The 18,067-nt window shown below is 52.8% G+C and overlaps 4 protein-coding genes across 4 annotated transcripts; all 4 read left to right on the top strand.

The window, feature by feature from the left end:
* Positions 1 to 305: 305 nt before the first annotated feature.
* Positions 306 to 4,273, top strand: TRIVIDRAFT_87586 (uncharacterized protein; the record flags this gene model as incomplete). The annotated part of the gene is made up of 3 exons (XM_014094706.1): positions 306 to 794; positions 886 to 2,594; positions 2,724 to 4,273. The coding sequence occupies 3 exons, from the start codon at positions 491 to 493 to the stop codon at positions 3,717 to 3,719; spliced, it is 3,009 nt and encodes a 1,002-aa protein (XP_013950181.1).
* Positions 3,774 to 5,805, top strand: TRIVIDRAFT_227909 (uncharacterized protein; the record flags this gene model as incomplete). Its single annotated transcript, XM_014094705.1, has 2 exons — positions 3,774 to 4,046; positions 5,755 to 5,805. 2 exons carry the CDS (start codon positions 3,774 to 3,776, stop codon positions 5,803 to 5,805), a joined length of 324 nt encoding a protein of 107 aa, XP_013950180.1.
* Positions 5,806 to 12,063: 6,258 nt separating this feature from the next.
* Positions 12,064 to 14,494, top strand: TRIVIDRAFT_206636 (uncharacterized protein; the record flags this gene model as incomplete). The annotated part of the gene is made up of 7 exons (XM_014094704.1): positions 12,064 to 12,634; positions 12,994 to 13,078; positions 13,108 to 13,303; positions 13,357 to 13,523; positions 13,648 to 13,872; positions 14,027 to 14,047; positions 14,305 to 14,494. 7 exons carry the CDS (start codon positions 12,064 to 12,066, stop codon positions 14,492 to 14,494), a joined length of 1,455 nt encoding a protein of 484 aa, XP_013950179.1.
* A 725-nt stretch (positions 14,495 to 15,219) lies between these two features.
* On the top strand, positions 15,220 to 16,990 carry TRIVIDRAFT_164251 (uncharacterized protein; the record flags this gene model as incomplete). Its single annotated transcript, XM_014095062.1, has 3 exons — positions 15,220 to 15,370; positions 15,459 to 16,629; positions 16,687 to 16,990. The coding sequence occupies 3 exons, from the start codon at positions 15,220 to 15,222 to the stop codon at positions 16,988 to 16,990; spliced, it is 1,626 nt and encodes a 541-aa protein (XP_013950537.1).
* Positions 16,991 to 18,067: the final 1,077 nt, after the last annotated feature.

The following is an 18,067-nucleotide window of genomic DNA, read 5'->3' as shown; positions in this document are numbered from 1 at the left end:
GGCATCGGACTTGCTTGGCGTGACATCCCGTCAGACTGCAAGACACCGGAGGCCCTGTCCATGTTTTACTTTGGCATATTCCATGAATTGATATCGCAAGCTTGTTTACGCATCTGTGCCTCTATTGCTATCTCCGTCTTCCCCTTTTATTCTCCAGTCCTTCCGGCTCTTCAATCGGGCGCGCCATTGCTACGCCTCTTGCTTAATCCATTTCCGCTGAAGCTACTCCTCCTTCGCCTCACGAGGCTGTTCAACTCTGTCAGCAGCAATTGTCGGAGCATTTGCGAATCCCCTCCCCCATATAATCGACCGTCTCGCCGTTGCTCTCCATAGCGAATCTTGATGCCGTGCCCCGGAAAAGATAGCTAGCAGGCAATCCCGATCCAATCCCAGAAACCAAAAAGCCGAGATTCCAGCACTCTTCCCTCGGCCTTCTCTGCCACATCCCACCAACACCAGGCCCGATTACGTATCCGGCACTCCCATCTCCATGGCGCGCCCCCAAACCTCCCCGATCTTGACTCAGCTGCGCAACGCCAAAACATGCCCCGAGCAGTCGGCAGCGCTACGAGCTCTCAAAAATGAGATAGTTGGGCACCACCAGAAGAAAGAGACATGGGTCAGCCAGGGCGTGCTGGAGCCCGTCATCAGGACCTTGACATCGGCCCGATCTACAGCCAAGGCGAATATTACATCCAAGGATGCTAGGCCGCAGTCAATGGGGCAGCGGCCCCTGTCAGACGAAGACAGCGTCAGGCTGCAAGCCTTGCAGATCATCACAAGCTTCGCCAAGGGTATGCGTTCTCTGCCGAATCCTCGTGGTCATTTCATTGTCGTTTCCTACGCCTGGTTGAGTGATACTGACCTTTGATACTACCAATGCAGGTGGCCCTCCTTTCCTACCATCCGTCCACGCCTCCCGAGCTCTCCCCGCGATCCTCGCATGTACATCTCCCAATGCCAACGCGCCGCAAATCGTTGTTGCCGCTCTCAAGGCCATTGCTGGCATTGCGGACGCAGCTGCTCTGGCATCTCCGTCGTCCCCGCTCGATGTCCTAGCTCTTGCTGACGCTATATTCACATCGCCACAGCACCTCGAGTCCCTATGTCTCATACTTGCTACGACTTCGTCGAGTCACTTGCAGCAGATCCAGGTGGAGCTTGCCGCCAGTTTGATATCTCGCATCTGCAGAGATGAACGGCACCAGCAGGCTCTACTACACTCTGGCGTTTTGGACATGCTCGCTTCACGTTTGGCCAGCTTCGCCGTCAGTCAAGGTCATGTTGTGCCAGGAGCCGAGGCGCAAGCTTATAGCGATGGCCTGTATGAGGCCTTCCCCAAAGAAGCTCCCCACGGAACTCAGATTGGCCCCATTCTTGGAGCCGTGGTGGCTATTCTCGGAGATTCAAAGTACAGGGCAATCCGGTTTATCAACTCCCCGGCGATTCTCGCCGTCTTTCCTTCCATCGCATTCGAGGCCAATGGCTTGGGCGACTCCAAAACACAGAACCGGACGGCCATGGACCAGTTGCTACCTCCTCCCTTCTCAGCAACTCGAAGTCCCCCGCACTCCCATCACCATTCTTCCGCCAACACACCAGACCATCCAGAATCACGAACTCCGAGCCAAACGCCTGGACCCAGATTTGTCTCCCCGGCCGCCCTGGAGTCGAGCTTGGACAGCTCATCAGAGGACGTTGAGAGTCCTTTCATTCCCTGGTTGATAGTACAAGCCAGGGCTCTTAGCGGCTACGGGAGGCTCATGGCGGCCACCATTGTCACATCCCTCTTCAAAGCAGGTCTAGGGCGTAAAGGATGGAGAGAAACCAGCCTCGGTACGCTAATAGTGCCACTTCTCATCGACTTGATTACCAAGAATGACAAGGACGATGCTGAGTCGCAAACCTCATTTGACGAAACCCAGCATCTCATCTTAGAAAAGGCACCGGCTACATTGGCCCGCCTTATCACTGACAGTGAACAACTCCAAAAAGCTGCCTACGACTGTGGTGCTGTCAAGGCGTTGACCAAGCTTCTAAGGCGCGCCTACAGGTCCGTATCCATTCTCGAGGCAGCCAAATACTGGTCTCCGCAACCTGATACCGATATGGAGGAAGAAGGACCCTCTATGTCACAGCTGGGCCAAGCTGGCCAAGATCCACTTCTCTCTCATCGTGTGCGGCTCAGGGAATCAACACTCAAAGCCATCGGCGCTGTTGCCTCTGGGAAGGAAGACTACAGAAAAGCTTTAGTTGACGAAGACTTCATCCCTTATGTGATGGAGTCGCTTAGCGAGTACCCCAAGAGGCCCAAGCAGATAAAGGATCGTCTCAAGGACAAGCCCAGCGGAGAACCTGAAGCACAACCCAGCGTCTCATCAGCATACGGCGCCAACCCATTATCCGTCATTGTCGCGGCCTGCCACGTTATCCGGATGCTTTCGCGATCCATTAGCATACTACGCACGACTCTGGTTGATCACTCCGTCGCCATGCCTGTCTTTAAGTTCTTAAAGCATCCAGATATCGATGTCCAGATTGCAGCCACGGCTGCTATTTGCAACCTAGTCTTAGAGGCCAGTCCAGTCCGTGAGGTTTGTCACATCCATTCCCTTTATTCACCCTCCTCTTTTCCTCTTTTGCCACCATCATATCTATCATAACAGCGCCGCACACAAGCAAGTGAGAAAACAAAAGGGGATTGCGAGGCTAACAGCAACTAGCTCCTAGCCGAAAACGGTGTCATGAAGATACTTTGCGAACACGCTCACTCTGACAATCCAGTCTTACGACTAAACGCCCTGTGGGCTCTTAAACACTTTGTAATTGCCGTCAGCCCTGACCTGAAGCGATCTTGCTTGGAACAGCTTGAACCAGAGTGGCTGGTGCAACTCATTTACGATGACGGCCAAGATGCTGCGCCATATAACACACAACCTATTCAGTCTCCAGACGATGATATTGATGAGGAGATGGATGCGACGCCGTCTGACGAACAGGTGCGGTGGATGTTTGCAGCCAACGGCAATCTGCAAAAGCTAGATGCTTCAAGATCCACCAAGCTGCGCCAGGCAGAGGACAAGCTCGCCAGCATACGTGAATCTGAGCTCAACTCATTCAAGAGATCCAGGAGCGATGAAGTAGCAGTTCAAGAACAAGGCCTAGAGCTCATCAGAAATCTGGTGGGACTAGGAGTGGGTGCCTCTGCGGAGTCGCCTTATGATACCACCGAGATGATCGACTACTTGTTCAGCACTATTGGACAAGAGCGTCTTTTTGACATATTGTCTTCAAAACTACGAGCCAAAGTGCTTCATCCCTTCTCTCGGCGAACCGCAACACCCGGACAGGAGACCAGGCTCATACATCCCCATGCCAAAATCATTATCCCCGTCATTTATATCCTAGTCCACATAGCCGCCAGCACCAATCAGCACCGGCAGCTAGTCGTTGGGCAAACCGACTTGCTCAAGCTTCTCTGTCAGCAAATCAGCAACAGGGATAAGGAAGTTCGCGTTGCCGTGTGTCACCTCATCATCAACCTCACAGGCCACGATGAGGAAGGTGAGGGAGAAGCTTGGTCTATGAGGGCAGCAGAGTTGAAAAAGCTAGGCTTCTATAACAGGATGGAGTTTTTGAAGCACAACGACAGGGATCTCGATGTGAGGGAGCGTGCTAGGACCGCGGTCTACCAGCTAGAGAGGGCGATCGCTTACTAGAGGAATCGATTCTCCGGTTCTGACCCGCCAGGGCTCAATGACATCATCATCACCATGCCCAACGACGTACTCGAGAACCAAGACGACGATTCAACTGAAGTCGAGATTAAGATCGGAGACAATAAACCAGACGTAATTGAAATTGATGTTCCGAGCAATACTGTGGTCGTTGTTAATTTCCAAGACGATGATGCAACTGAGCCTACGCCCGAACCCGTGGCCGGGCGACAGAGACGTTTGATTGGATGGCCGGACAATGGATTTGCAGGAACCGTGGAACGAGAGACCACTTTGCCTCTTGATACACCAGAGGACCTTGTTGTAATTGTGCGTCTCCCACGCGACCCTTGATTTTCTCGATTCTTTTCCGAATTCCTTGGCGGGAACATGGCAAGGTATGTTTTTCTTTCATTGGAAAGCGAAAAAGACAAAAGAAGAAAAAAAAAAGAAGAGGAAAAGGACGGAAGCGAGAAAAGGATTGAGAGATACGGGATATTCTGTAGTGAAGTCAATACTGTACAGACTCAAAAAAAAAAGGGTTGGTTATAGCAGCGTGCTTTTCTTTCGTGGGCTCCAGGGGGGGTTCTTGACGATTGCGTCTTTTGACTTTTTCTTATTAATATGAATGGGAGGAGCTGGTGGTCAAAAATCATTAAGTAGTTATCATAGCGCGAATTTGATTGATGTTGATTCTGGATGATGTGTCTTGGAGACATTTGTGATTCGCGAAGTGAACATGTTTGGGTGTGATTCGTGTGTTGACGGGAAATGACAAATGATGAGTGGGATTGATGATGTTCAAGGGTCTAGGAAACTTGCATGGTGTGATGATGTCCTTTTCAGTTGGATATAGGATGGCTCCGGCAATATGAAATACTAATCTCTCTCATTTTAGCTCGAATCAAGCCAGCAGCTCATCCAACTTCCTCGTTGTCGCGAAGTGTATTATTTGTCAAGATACCCTGCAGCACCCCGTAATCTCCCAAATTTTCTCACCACTCCCCCTTCCTCCAACAATCCTCCAATGCTACTATACGTTGTACATACAAAACGATGTCTTCAAATCAACAGACTTCCCCCCATGCTCCACGTTAGACGCCCCCCCCCCTTTTCACCCCGTTGGTTCGAAATCTAGCTTCTGCATGTCTCGTCACGTCTCCATCACCAACGCCTTATTCCTCCAGGCAACGACATTTGGGGGAGAAAAATACAAAAGAAATGAACGTACGAGTACTCCCGGGTAATCATAATATCCTTGATCCTGGGGCCGTTTGTCTTAGACGGTGGCTGTCGTTCCGGATGTAGGGAGGGGAGATGAGGTTTCGCACGGGATTTTGAAGGACTGTATGGAGTACACTCAGTCCTGCTCTGCTGAGGACATACACTCTCTACACAGATCTATCAATGGTCTTTTTTTTTTTTTCTACATCGACGTCTCATAACGATATAGAAATTGCCACCTTCGTTGGGACGGAGAATGGATCAATTCACCCAGTCATGATATCATCCCCGATCCCATCCCAAAGACAAACCCGCAATTCTCATATTTTGCCACGCCCTCTGGAGCGGTTACCCAGTATGACCTCCATAGGAGAGACAAGGTCTCACATGGACAAGCACTCTCATCCAAACAAAGTGGTCATCTAAACATGTCTACATTTACGAGGTAACAAAGCGGGCAGACAAACACGCTTGGATGTGTTCGCCCACTCGCCATCTACTAGGAGCTCGGCACCCTCTGCTGCCGAATTGTATATGTATAAAATAACAAGTCATCTGAATCTGATAACCCAATCACAGCATACCTACGATAATCATCGATCCAACACCAAACTCACGATGGGGAAGCGCACCGCCATTCGTTGTACAGGCATGCCAGACGAGTCACCCTGCCGATCAACCCAAACGAGAAAAAAAAAACGGCCCCAGAGACAAATTTCTTTGCTGGGAGAGACATGGTGCAACCCAACGCCTCCCCCAAAATTAGACGAGCAAAAAGATTTCAGTCTGTGACGGGCGGCTCATGTGCTCATAGGGCGAGGGGAGGAAGCGAAAGGCAAACATTCCACTTGCCGTTCACATGTAGGGCTGCTAACAAACGCAATGGTCAGACAACAAAAAAAAAAAGAAACGAGAGACAAAAGATGGGAGGGGAAACCATCGTCGGAGTTGTTTGTGTCCAATTCCCAGAGACAAAACGGCAGGGAGAGAATGGCCACTTGGCCGAGGCGGTGGGATGTTCCAGCTTGTTCTTAAACATGTCCACCCCCCCTCCCTCCCCCAATATCGCCTTTGCTTGTGCAAGCATGGAACAAACCTGGGAGAGTCGAGATTCCGATAGATAATACCTGCATAGCACAGCTTGTGCTACCCGGATTATGCAGCAAATAGGCATGATGCTGTGCCAGCCCGGCTGTTCTTACTTTGCCATGTTAGCGCTCTCAACGAAGCTCAGGAAAAAGGAGGTACAGCGTTATGCCATGTCTCAGCCAGGTAAGTCGGCCGACTGAGGCTTGCCCCCGGGATAGTTCTAGCTGCTTCCAACGTAGCAGAGCGAACCGCGGTTGATTTGCAAATCGTCGAGACATTTCCCATGTGTACCCGCCCGGTCGCTGAAGAACAAAAAGTTCCCGCGGCTACGGGCGTTTCTGACCATGTGCTCGTGAAGGGCTGTGGGAGAAGAGACGGAATTGGCTTGGCGGCGACACATCGCGCCTCAGTTTACAGTATGATTGCAGGCACGGCGTTCGTCTGGCTCTCGCTCGAGCTACTCGCACCAGGCCAGGTTTGCAGGCATCAGGGACCGAAGGATCATACAGTATTCAAGGCGTTTTGAACCATGACACACAGCCAAACAAGGCCTTGTCAATCCAGCCACCGCCGAAATGACAAGGGAAGGGGAACCGGAAACTTGCAAAACTCTGACCGACACTATTATGAGACATGCATAATAAGGTGGCGGCCTTGCCAACTGTCACTGCCGGCGAATGGGCGCTTCCCCTCTGCTGCCGGGTCGACGCTCTCCACGTGGATGGGCAGAATGGCCAAGGGCGGCTAGAAGCTCACCCTTTTGGCGTTTCTTTTTGAGTTGAGTGGCTCGATGCTCGAAGGGAACTGGGACCCGAGCTGAGGTTAGAGTTGCAGCTAGTTTAGTGTATAGCAGATCTAGCTTGATCGTTGTTACAGTATTAGTCGAAGCTCTTCTGCTAGTACGAGTACTGGCGGCAATGATGCAGTACGAGTACAGTAATATTTCCAAGGCTGAATAGAGTGGCTCTCCGCAGCACACACAGAGGTACTAGGTAGTCGCCCACAAGATCAAGATGGAGAGGAGGCAGATATCTGACAGAAATGCCATCGAAATGATCTGCACGTCATGAGCCTGCATTGGGGCCAAAGGCGGAGCGCAGACTTGCTTGACAAGGCTGGCTCTCCGTGGATACTGACTATGAGTACTCCGTACAGTATACAGGAACAGCACACACCCATGATCTCTGGGAAGAGCACAGTAGCTAGCAGATTCAACAAGATGCAAAACCCTGCGCCCCTTTAAAAGGCCCGTGCAAGTTGGTGCCAGCGAGCGTTGTCGCATAACGTACTCGTAGACGCTGCTGGACTCGGTGACACCGCTAGCGCTGATCGTGCAAATACTGTACGAATAGCAAAGGCATCGGATAATGCATACAGTGTTTGGCAGCGATTCGCAGTGCCAACGACCAACAACCACGGCCAGGAAGCTTTGGGCCAACCGCGTCCATTATTGGCTGGGGGCTCAGCGGTGCGGCAAAGCAGGCAAAGCATCGTGCCACTTCGTCGACAATCTGCCATCTAGTGGCCTCGCAGCACTGACGAAATTGGAAACAAACAAGGCCCCCAGGCTACGCGAACATTGCTGTTGGGCCGGTTAACGTACCAGCGAACTGGTCACCGGATCTTCTTTGCTTGTCCCATCAGCCGGGTGGCGAGCGGCTGCACGAGTCGTTTGGCGGGCTGTTGCTGGAATGCTCAGCTGAGAGAGAGTTCCGTGGACTTGGTATCGACACCGAAACCTTGCCCTCGGGTTTTGGCTGCCACTACCTCCGTATGAACAGGCCAATCGACGGTGCAAAGGGCGGCCGCAGCTTACTCAGACGCTCCGAGCCGTTTGAACGTGCTATCTGCAGAATACAGGAGGAGGATGTGGCTCTATTGGTTTGGGGTCTGCTGTATGTCAATCAATAGTCGACAGCACCATCGAGACGGGCGTGTTCGGTGATTTGAATACGAAGCAGTGCTACCGCCAACAAGACAGCACCAGTAATACTCCGTCGGTGATAACGAGCGCATCAAGCTGCGCGGGCCAAAAAAACAAAGTCGAGTACATGTATTCCTTTGGTGCTGTTGCAGCAGTCCGTCTACCTGCCCTGCTGCGTCTCGAAACAAATTGGACGCACTGGCAATCTTGGCCAGGCCGCTCTGCGAACCGCACGGCTATGCTCCAGCCAACAACTGACACAAGGCACAAAAAAACGTTCCTCGTAGTGCCGAGACACGAAACGCCCAAAACTTCGAGTCGCAGTTTGGCGGAGCCCAGACATGGAGACGCAAGGGATGAGTGACTCTGGTAGGGGTTCGCGGGCCACGGCCGCGTGCAGCCGGCTGATGCTGATAGGCTTGAGGGATGCTGCATGCCAGCGGCTCCATGGCTTTCCATGGGGGTGTGCGAGAATATTAGATAGGACTATAGATATTACTACTCCGTACAGCACAGTACAAGTATATCATGGTGGTGGGTGTATAGGTGGTTGTATTTCCTCTGCCCGTGCTGTTGCAGCACAGTACAGCACCGTTCCGTACAGTAGCAGCAAGGCAGCAGCATGCGCGATCTGGCGAACAAAAAAAGGGCCAAAGATGATCTCGGCCGACGCACTCAATCGGGTTGCTGACGCTCATCGCATGCCGGAGCCAGGGCCTTTTCGCATCTGTCAAAACGGGGCAAAATGCGAGAAACTCGGACCGGTGGCCATGGAAGAAAAATTTCTCTCTCTCCTTCTCTGCAGCCAGCAAAAAAAGTCTCCGAGGGGAGGAGAAGCGAGGCAAAGAGGGAAGCTGGTGGCGCGGGCGAAGCAACCTCGGCACTGGGATGCAGCCTTTTTCCGCAGAGTGAGCACAAGGTTGAGAAGAAAGGCAGGTTGACATTATTCCTAGGATTAGGTGCTCCGTAGATGTAGCAGTATGCAAGCACCCTGTAGGATTAATATAGATACATGTCCACTTAGATATATACATTGATGGCATAGGCACGGCAGCCGGTGCTGTAGCCTTGTGTGCTGCGAGGCTGGAGTCCGAAGAATAGATACATATCTACTAGGTACTAAGTTATAAAACACAAGTATTGGGGGACCAACAGATGTAATCAATCCATTTAGCAGCGCTCCAATATTCATACTTAGTATTGACCAGGTTTACTTGTACTAGCAGCAGAGGCAATCGTGTTTAGAAGTGCGCGAGTACTCCATACTGTACTCGTATACTGCACTTACGGACCCTCGCACTCAACAAATATCCACAACCATGCAGCAACAAGCATGCCTGTTCCCTGTTTTTTCCCTCTTCTTCCTCTGATGCGCAGTTCCAGCATCTGCACTCATGCATTCATTCAATGGATCAACACAGAACAGCATGTCTGAGAACCGGGAACGGGGCCGGCCGATGCTTGAACTGCCCCATTGGCTGCGAGGCCATGTAATGTAATGTATGTAATGCTGGCTGACTTGAACATGTACAGTATGTTGCTTTAGAACATCGAGAACCACGGTGGCCTTGCCTTGCCCTCCCTCTGCACGGCACTAGGAGCGGCGGCTCGCTTCCCGGAAGTCCATCAAATCTGAGTCGAAAGAAAAAACAGCTGCAATCCCACCTAATTTCGGGGCCACCTCGCCGCTTCCCGTCTATCCCCGGTGCTTGTATATTTGCTGGAGTCAGGTTGATCATGTCTTTTGCACCATGTGAGACTGGGGGTTGGTTCATGAGATACATGTACAGTACGGAGTACACAATCTGGGAGAACAAGGGGCCCAATCTTTTGCTGGCTACTGTAAGGATGAAGCGCCGGACATCGACCATCTCCTGCATCAATGACTATACTCGTACAGTAGCTTGGTTGTCAGGCTATGCACGATAAAATTGTGTTATACAGTAGTACTAGTCCAATGCACTTGCTCGAGCTATTTACGCTTATACAGGAAACAAAACACAGAGGGCCATGCCATGGAACCCATGTTTGCCCACATGCACGATACTTGTAACCCAGCCGAAAAGTTTCAAGGTCCTGTGAGCAAAGCCGGCCGCGCCATCGATCAAAGAGAAGATGGAGGTGGCCAGGGCTAGCGGGAATATTGGGCAACGAGCACAAAGAGGTGGTGTCTGGCATACGGCATCTCGCATTTTTTCATCACGAAAGCATCAACTGCTATGGGCGCGGCTATCTCTTGGGGCTGCGCAAGCAGGACCCAGACCCCCCTTCGATAAGGCCGCACGGCTCGCACAGAGTATGATACGTCTGATTTATATAAATATACATCACATCATATGCAAAAATACTCGTGTACTGTACATGATTGAGGCTTCACCCAAGCGTGCGATGACGGGGTTCGCCCGCTGTGGGAGGGTCGCATGGCAGAAACGTGATTATGCCGGTGGCGATGAAAATAGGTCTGGTGCTGCAAGAGTTGCCGCCGCGGTGGGCTTCCCTGGCAGAAGCTAATGCCCGGCATGGAGGGACAGGCACAAGAGGACCATGTGGACAAGTTAGACTCTGCAGGCCACCCAGTTCTTGAATATGTGCGAGTATATGGTGTATATGGGGTATATGGCCTGGACAAGACGACAAGAGTGCTGTACAGTGCCTACACCTACAACGTCAAATAGTACCGGACACGACATGATTTGATTGATTGATTGACTGAGACGGAAAGGCCAGAGTCGTGTCACCATATATCTGGGTACTCTGTACTCTGTACAACGCACACGAATTGTGCTGCATCACAAAGGGGTCGGTACCTGAGCCGCCCAGCGCTTTTCCATCACTCGGAGAGGTACCGAATTGCTCGGAGTTCGTGCTCCGTGCTAGTCAAAGAGCTGCGTCGAAAGCGTCGTGCAACAGCTGCAGGTGGAGGAGCCGTAAACGGCTTTGCATATGACATGTCAGGTTGCATGATCCGACACGGCAGTGCCTCGTACTACTAGGTAATGGGACCGAGTATGAGTACTGGACTGTCCTGTACCGTACAAGGTCCACAGGTCCCAATTCCCTGCCCTTTTGTCTCTTTTTGGTTGTGCGACATGCTCTCCATGGTACTTGTGCTGCATGTACCGCACACTCCATCCAAATTTGTGGCGGGGAGAAAGAGAGACAATAAGCGGGCGGGGGTGGAAGAAAAAGAAACATCGAAATGAAGGTCGAGAGCAAAAAGCAAAGATGAGGCACACACACACTGGGAATAGCGCAGCACGAACGAGCTAACGGCGGCTGCTGTGCGATCTTTCTTACATACTATGTAGTACAAGTGCCAGTCACGGAAAAGATGATCCCTGCAGCAAAAGATACGAATGGACAAATCAATGGCGGCGCTCGAGGATGACAAGCCCAAAAGCGAACAAGCTCGCCGTTTTGTCTGGCGGTGGAGAAAGGACGGGAAACCCATGTGTCAAAGGGAAGAAAAAAAGAGGACGGACGGGGGGCCAGGCTGACGATGGAGATTTGGACGGCTTTTCTGGCAGGGAAGCCAGGGAGGGCGAGCAGGGCAGACCCATGACGGGCCGGCGTCGGCCGAGTTGGTCGCGCTGCTTTTTTGGGATAGCAGCATCAGACGGAAGATCTGGGCGGGCTGCTAGAAGGACTTTGTACAGTAGTGTGTGGACGGGAACGTGTTGTATAAGTGAGCAAGTGTGTGTGTGTTGGAAGCTTGCTGTACGGCGACAGGATGCTTATTTGCGCGCGTGTGTGTGCTGTCTTTCCGCCATCGCAACGTATACGCATGTATGTCGACGAGAATGGGCAGAGAGAGCGTCACAGAGGAGAAGATTTCGTGAGCGTGCAGCGCCTAGACCTGAGACGCAGGTAACGAGATGCTGGGATTGGGTGCAGCAGCCGGGGGGGCTTGTTGTCACTCCACGAGGCGCTTGGACGGGACAAGAGGTATGGCATGGCAGGGCATTGCATGGCAGCCTATCCGATGATGCGGATGCGAGTTTGGCAGTCAAACGGTTTGTGCTTGTGTTGTGCAAGGCAAGGCAGGTAGGTTTTGCTTTGTGCAAGCATCACATCGCCAGGAAAGACAATAAACGAATAAACGAGTGCCAGATGACTTCCATGTTGGGTCGTCGTTGCATCGACACCACCACAACCCCAAGTCCAAGGCTCCAGGGCTCCCAATCCAACGCGGCTCCCAAGCAATACCGGCAACGCATGGCCACTATCCGCCTGCATGCCAGGCTTGCCGGACCGGCCACTCACAGCGCAGGGCCCTCCCTCCAGGACCGGCGTCCAGCCAGTCCCAGCCCGTACCGTCTGGCAGAAGCAGCCCCAGCAGGCCCCAGCGAAATAGCGCAGGGAACAGGAGCACGGGCGTTGGGCCGCTCTCTGGTATCACCGATTGATTTTGGCCCGCAGGCCGTGCAAATGGCAGCGCTGCGTGCGCCCCCCCAAGGACACCCCAGGACGCAAGACGCCCGTGCCTTGGCGACGCAGACCCCACTGCAATATGGAAACTGGAAAGCTTGCGCTTCTTTGGGACGTGTGGCGCACACCCCGGCTCCGTGGCCCAGGTTCTCGTCGCCAAGGGACGCGAGGTACAACGCTGGGGGAGATGATCAGCACAGCATACGGAGTATTACTGCACCGTATTACCTCTCAGACGGTACGAGTACTACTTGTATGTACAGCACCTCAGAGCCGAGACGGGAGACGGACGGGAGGAGGGGGGCAATATTAGAGTATTGACCTACTACTACGAGAACTTGTACTATTGCCTACTACCTAGTAGGTATACTGAGGAGGCAATATTCCAGCAGCAATAGATGACCCAATGCCAAGTGCCTACCCGACCTCACTTGCAGCAATAGCGCTTTTGCTGGGCCTTCGGACCCGAGGGCACAAGTAGTCGACGGCAGGGCAGCTCAGCTGCGCCGGCCGGCCATGGAGGATTTTAGCCAGAGCAGCCGGTCTGCGCCACTGTGACGATATCCCAAAAGCCATGAGGATAAAGTACCCGTCTGGTACTGTGCTGTGCAGTCATGAAGCTGTGCTGCTGCTGCTGTCTGCTGGCTTCCGCCGTCCGACAAGGTCCATCTGAGATGGGCATGGCTGGGCAAGCCAAGTACGTACCTGCCACCTTGGTTGGATTAGTACTGCACTGTTCTCGCACTCCCTGCATCAATTTGTGCTAGAGCGCACGCACTCCGGAACGGCGGGGGCTGTTAGAGGTTACATTTCCATCGCTAGCTCCCCCAACTACCAAGTTCCAACGATATTCAAGTGCTGCCCACGGTGCGCCACGCAGCAGATGCTGCCACTATTACTTGTACGGAGTAGATACTACTGGGTATGTACGCACTACGAGAATCGATGGATGAGCTTGTGCCACGCTATGTACAGTACAGTACCTGCGCTTCGCTGCCAGTGTGCGCCACCAGTGTGACAGCCGGAGCCTTTTTGTCCAGCACCCTCACGGCTTTTGTCTCCGGCCAAGGAGGCGCTCACAATCATCCTGGCTCATGCCATCAGCCAGTTCAGCCATTGCCTGACAACCTGACTCAGTGCCGGTGCGGAATGCTTGCGTGCCCCAAGCTGCGAGTTACATGGACCTGTAGGCGCCGCCCGCTTGGGCTGGGCCTTTGCCCGCAATCGCAGCCCGCCTTTTTTTTTTTTTTTTTTTTTTTTTTTTAGCCTTGACCCGGCCCTGGGGTTCTCGGTACCAACACAGAGGGACGCGCAAAAAGCTTGCAAAGCCGAAAAAGCCAAAAAATCGCACAAGCACGAGCACGAGCACGAGCACAAACACAAGCATCAGCGCTGGCTGTCAAAAGTCACCGTTAGGAGCAAACAGATGTGCCCGACCGGCCGGAACCCGCTGGGGAAGAGCCGGGCGTGGAGAAGCCAACCGCCACCTGGGTCCGTATCGCGTCCAATTACTGGCGTCGCCAGGGCTGCAGCCTCTCATCATTGCAGCCTGTTGGGAGCGTTTCTTGCTGGCCCATGTGCTCCCATGTGCTTGTGCTCGCTGGGACGGGCTTGCACTGCACTATACACTGTATCACATGTACAGGCACCCGCACGCAGAGGTACAGTACTTGGCCGGAGACATATCACAGCGGCGAGTTGCTGCAATACTATGTACTTCCAGTAGCCACAGTACAGGGGTCTTAGCTCGCTGGACTTGTCGGGTTCCATCCCGTCCATTCATTAATCGCGGGCAGAATTATACACTGTGCTATGTCTGTGGGTTAAGGCAGATCACAGGAGCGGTCCGCACCAGCAGTACTCGTGCTAGCATCGTCGGGTGCTTGCCATCAGGTACCTGCAGGTCTTGCACAACTGGGACAGATTGCTCACCATCAGCAAGGTAGACTCGTGGTACTGCACGTATTACGACGGAGTACCTCCTATCATCAACATGAACCTCTCCACTTTATACAATGTCAAGGCAAGTCGCCCTTGGGAAGCTGGGGGAAGATCCTCCTCGTTCGAAGCCAACCGCCATCTGGTCCTAGTCCAATCCGCACCCCCTCCCTGAACCCCCCTCCCATGCTCCTAAAAAAAAGGAAATGGAACCTAAGAAGAAAGAAAAAAAAGCGTCAACCCTTCGCGCTTCGGCCAAGGCTTACCTTATTTGACCTGGCGAATCCTGGACATGCCAGGCTCCCTCAGCTGCGACCCGCTCCCCTTAGTCCCAGATTCCCGGGGCCCTTCACACACCAAAAAAAGGTGGGTTTTGGTCCCAGGACGAAGCAGCGTCTCTCACTCTTCTTACTCTTACTACCTCCACGGTCGCACATCCACCCAGATCTTCCTTTTCCTTCCCGTTGGCTTCTCCTCCTCTTGCAACTCGTTTCTCGACACGACTTTTTCATATACCCCGAGAGACGACGACTAGACTAGAGTCCACGATATCTTCTCGTCGCCGCTGCTATACATGATCACACCACTCTCGACGCCCCCGCCCACAGCATTTACTATCGTCTCCTGGGTTGGCTTGAACAGTGGGCTCTTCCCGCCCTGACGCTTTGGCGGCCGGAGAGTGTCTTGAACTTTGGGCTTTTGCCAGCTAAGAGGTGAGTGAGATGTGATTTCGACTTCCTGGCCTTGATCTACCTTCTGTTTCATTGCTGCGAATCCTTCACACTTCCCTCACTCTACACTGCTGTCAGGTGGAATTGTAGCGCTGACCGAGCAAAGCAGCCTTTATACTTGTTGCCCTACTTGCAATCGTATTCAACCACAGTTATTCTACGCGGCATCATGGCGACGCCTACTTCCGTGGCCTCTTCCGCCTCGCGGGACATGGTCCAGCGCATCCACCGAGTGACGAGAGAGAACCGCCACCTATGGTACCAGTTGACGGTTCTGCAGCAGCCTGAGCGAGCTCGTGCATGTGGTTCGGGCATGAAAGGTGCGTTTCCAACATAGCAGATGTGGCAATGACACATCGCGGTCTGCCTCTCCTCTTGAGAATCCTCCCCGTGCTTACTCCCTCGCAGCTAACAGCGACCGACGACCTGTTGACCCGCCGCCTGTTGTTGAACTTCGTATCATTGAGGGTCCCTCCGTCGAGGAGGGCAAGGACATCACTTTCGACTACAACGCCAATTTCTTCCTCTATGCCAGCCTGGAGCAGGCTCGCCCCATTGCCCATGGCCGTGTCCAAAACGGGGCCACCAACAATCCCCCCATCCTGACTGGCGTCCCAGCATCTGGCATGGCTTACCTCGACCGACCTACTGAGGCTGGATACTTCATCTTCCCCGACCTCTCTGTCCGCCACGAAGGCTACTTCCGTCTTTCTTTCAGCCTGTATGAGACGACCAAGGAGTCCAAGGATTTCGACATGGAGCCCGCCGATTCTGACCTCCCCGCCGGAGTGGACTGGAGAATGGAGATCAAGACCCAGCCCTTCAACGTCTTCAGCGCCAAGAAGTTCCCCGGACTCATGGAGAGCACTTCTCTCAGTAAGACAGTTGCTGATCAGGGATGCCGAGTTCGCATCCGCCGCGACGTTCGTATGAGGAAGCGCGACGGCAAGGGCAGCGGCTACGACCGACGCGAGGAGGAGTATGCTCGTCGCCGGACCGTGACGCCAGCTCCCGCCGAGGATCCCATGCGAGCCAGGTCCACCAGCAACGCCAGTGAGCACCGTGCGCCATACATGCCACAGGATTCGCAACGGCGACCATCTGCTGCCGAGAGCTACCATGCTCCTTCATTACCTCATGCTCCTTCATTGCCCCATGCTCCTCCTCCCCCGGCCTACGACGCACCTCCGCCTGCTGCTCGGCCCGGACATCTCCAATTTGGCGGCGAGCAAAACATGCCGCAGTATGGCGGTCCCGCTCCTCCTCGGTCATATGCCCACCCTCAGGGCGCTCCGATACCTCCTGTAACGCCTACCGGGCCATATCCGACAGCATCTGCGCCATCTCCGTATCCCAAGCACGACTCACAACCGTACAGCTATGGCCCCCGACCTCCAGTGTCCAGCGCATCCCCAGCACCGCCAATGAAGCACGCCGGTTACGACAGCCGGCCTTCTGAGCCCTATGCCCCTCAGTCACCATCCGGATATACGCCGACCGAGAGACGACCATCGTTTGTTTCTTATCCTTCTCCCGCACCGATGACACCCTACATTGCGCCTCCTGCTCCTTCACCGGCGTCATACTCCTCTCCTCACCCATCGGCATCTTATTCTGCTCTTCCTCCTCCGCCTAGGCGACACATGCCAACCCAGTCATCTTTGGCGCCGCTCAAGATTGCTTCCCTGGTGTCTCCCCTGCCGCCCATTGAGGCCCAAACTGAGCCGCTTCCCCCTCCTCCATTGCTTCCAACAGGTGGCAAGAGAAAACACGACTACGTCTTTTCTCAAAACACTAAGCCGCTTCACAACGGCCAGCGCCAGCTTGATGCCCACTTTGGCCACGGATATCGCGGGCTCACCCCCGAGCCGGACCAAGGCCTCTACTCTCGAGCAGATGGTCAAATCGGTGTCGTTACTTTCAATCAATACCAAGTGTAAGCTATTGGGCGCGGTGCGATTTCGGCTCCGAATTTTTTTGGGCGACTCAAAACTATTGGAGTATATTATCTGCATTTTTGATGTGTGATAGATTTCTCATGGGCGTTTTGGGACTTACTACCATTATTAAATACCTCTTTTGTTCTTTGTTTGGAAGAGGGCAATGTGAATGGAGCTTGTGATTTTACGGAGTTGGAGGGCACGACACAGCTTGAGGCTAATTGGTTTTTCCTATTTTTTTTTTATCAAAGTGAGATGGCTCAACGGAACACATGAAACTGTGCGCGCGTGTGTTATTCTTCGTTATATTTTATCCTTTGTCTTTGAATCTTGATTCTTCATCCGACAGGCTGCCCTATATATAGATTGTTGACGAAGAAGAGGGGCCTGGGAGATGGATTCCCCCTGCGCTTTCTACTCTGGACTTGTTATATCCATGTCATGTGTCAAGCTGGGCGGCGTCATTCTTTCCTTGAAGCCATCGCTCTTGATAGCTATACTGATGTCTTTTTTGTGTTTTTTTTTTTTTTCTCTCATACATCTAAATGATACAAGCTATTGGTACAACTAGGGGTGTTTTTCTTTCTTTCTTTCTTTGATGGGAAATGTCAACGTCATTATTGCAGTTTATTTAGTTGCTTGAGAATTGATTCAATACATTTGTTATGGGCGAATATGAACGATGCTAGTTTTGTGTGGTGATTGTGTGATTGATGGAGATGTCTCGATGTGGTTGGGAAGATGGGATGGATTCGAGATTGAAACATCAGGGTGTGTTGGCGTTTCTAGATAGATGGCAATACATGGCTTGATGTTCTCAGATGTACGATGGGAATGAGCAATCGGACTATGGTGATTGAGTAAGCTACTAGGCTTTTGTGACTGCGAGATGGAGATGGCTGATGGATGAAAAGACTTGGGGAAGATGCTGAGGCAGGTTGCTGTGTTGAACCCGTGACATGCAATGAGGTTTGTTTACATGTAGTCCCGTGTTGAACCTGTGACCTACAATGGAAGTCTGTTTACCAGTAGTCCGCGATTCGCGCAAACTGTATTTACGTGTGGAGGGGGGGAATA

Source organism: Trichoderma virens (genome assembly GCF_000170995.1).
Source record: "Trichoderma virens Gv29-8 chromosome Unknown TRIVIscaffold_91, whole genome shotgun sequence".
NCBI lineage: Eukaryota > Fungi > Ascomycota > Sordariomycetes > Hypocreales > Hypocreaceae > Trichoderma > Trichoderma virens.
Note: the sequence above shows the minus strand (reverse complement) of the source record. Positions and strands in the feature narration are given on the sequence as shown.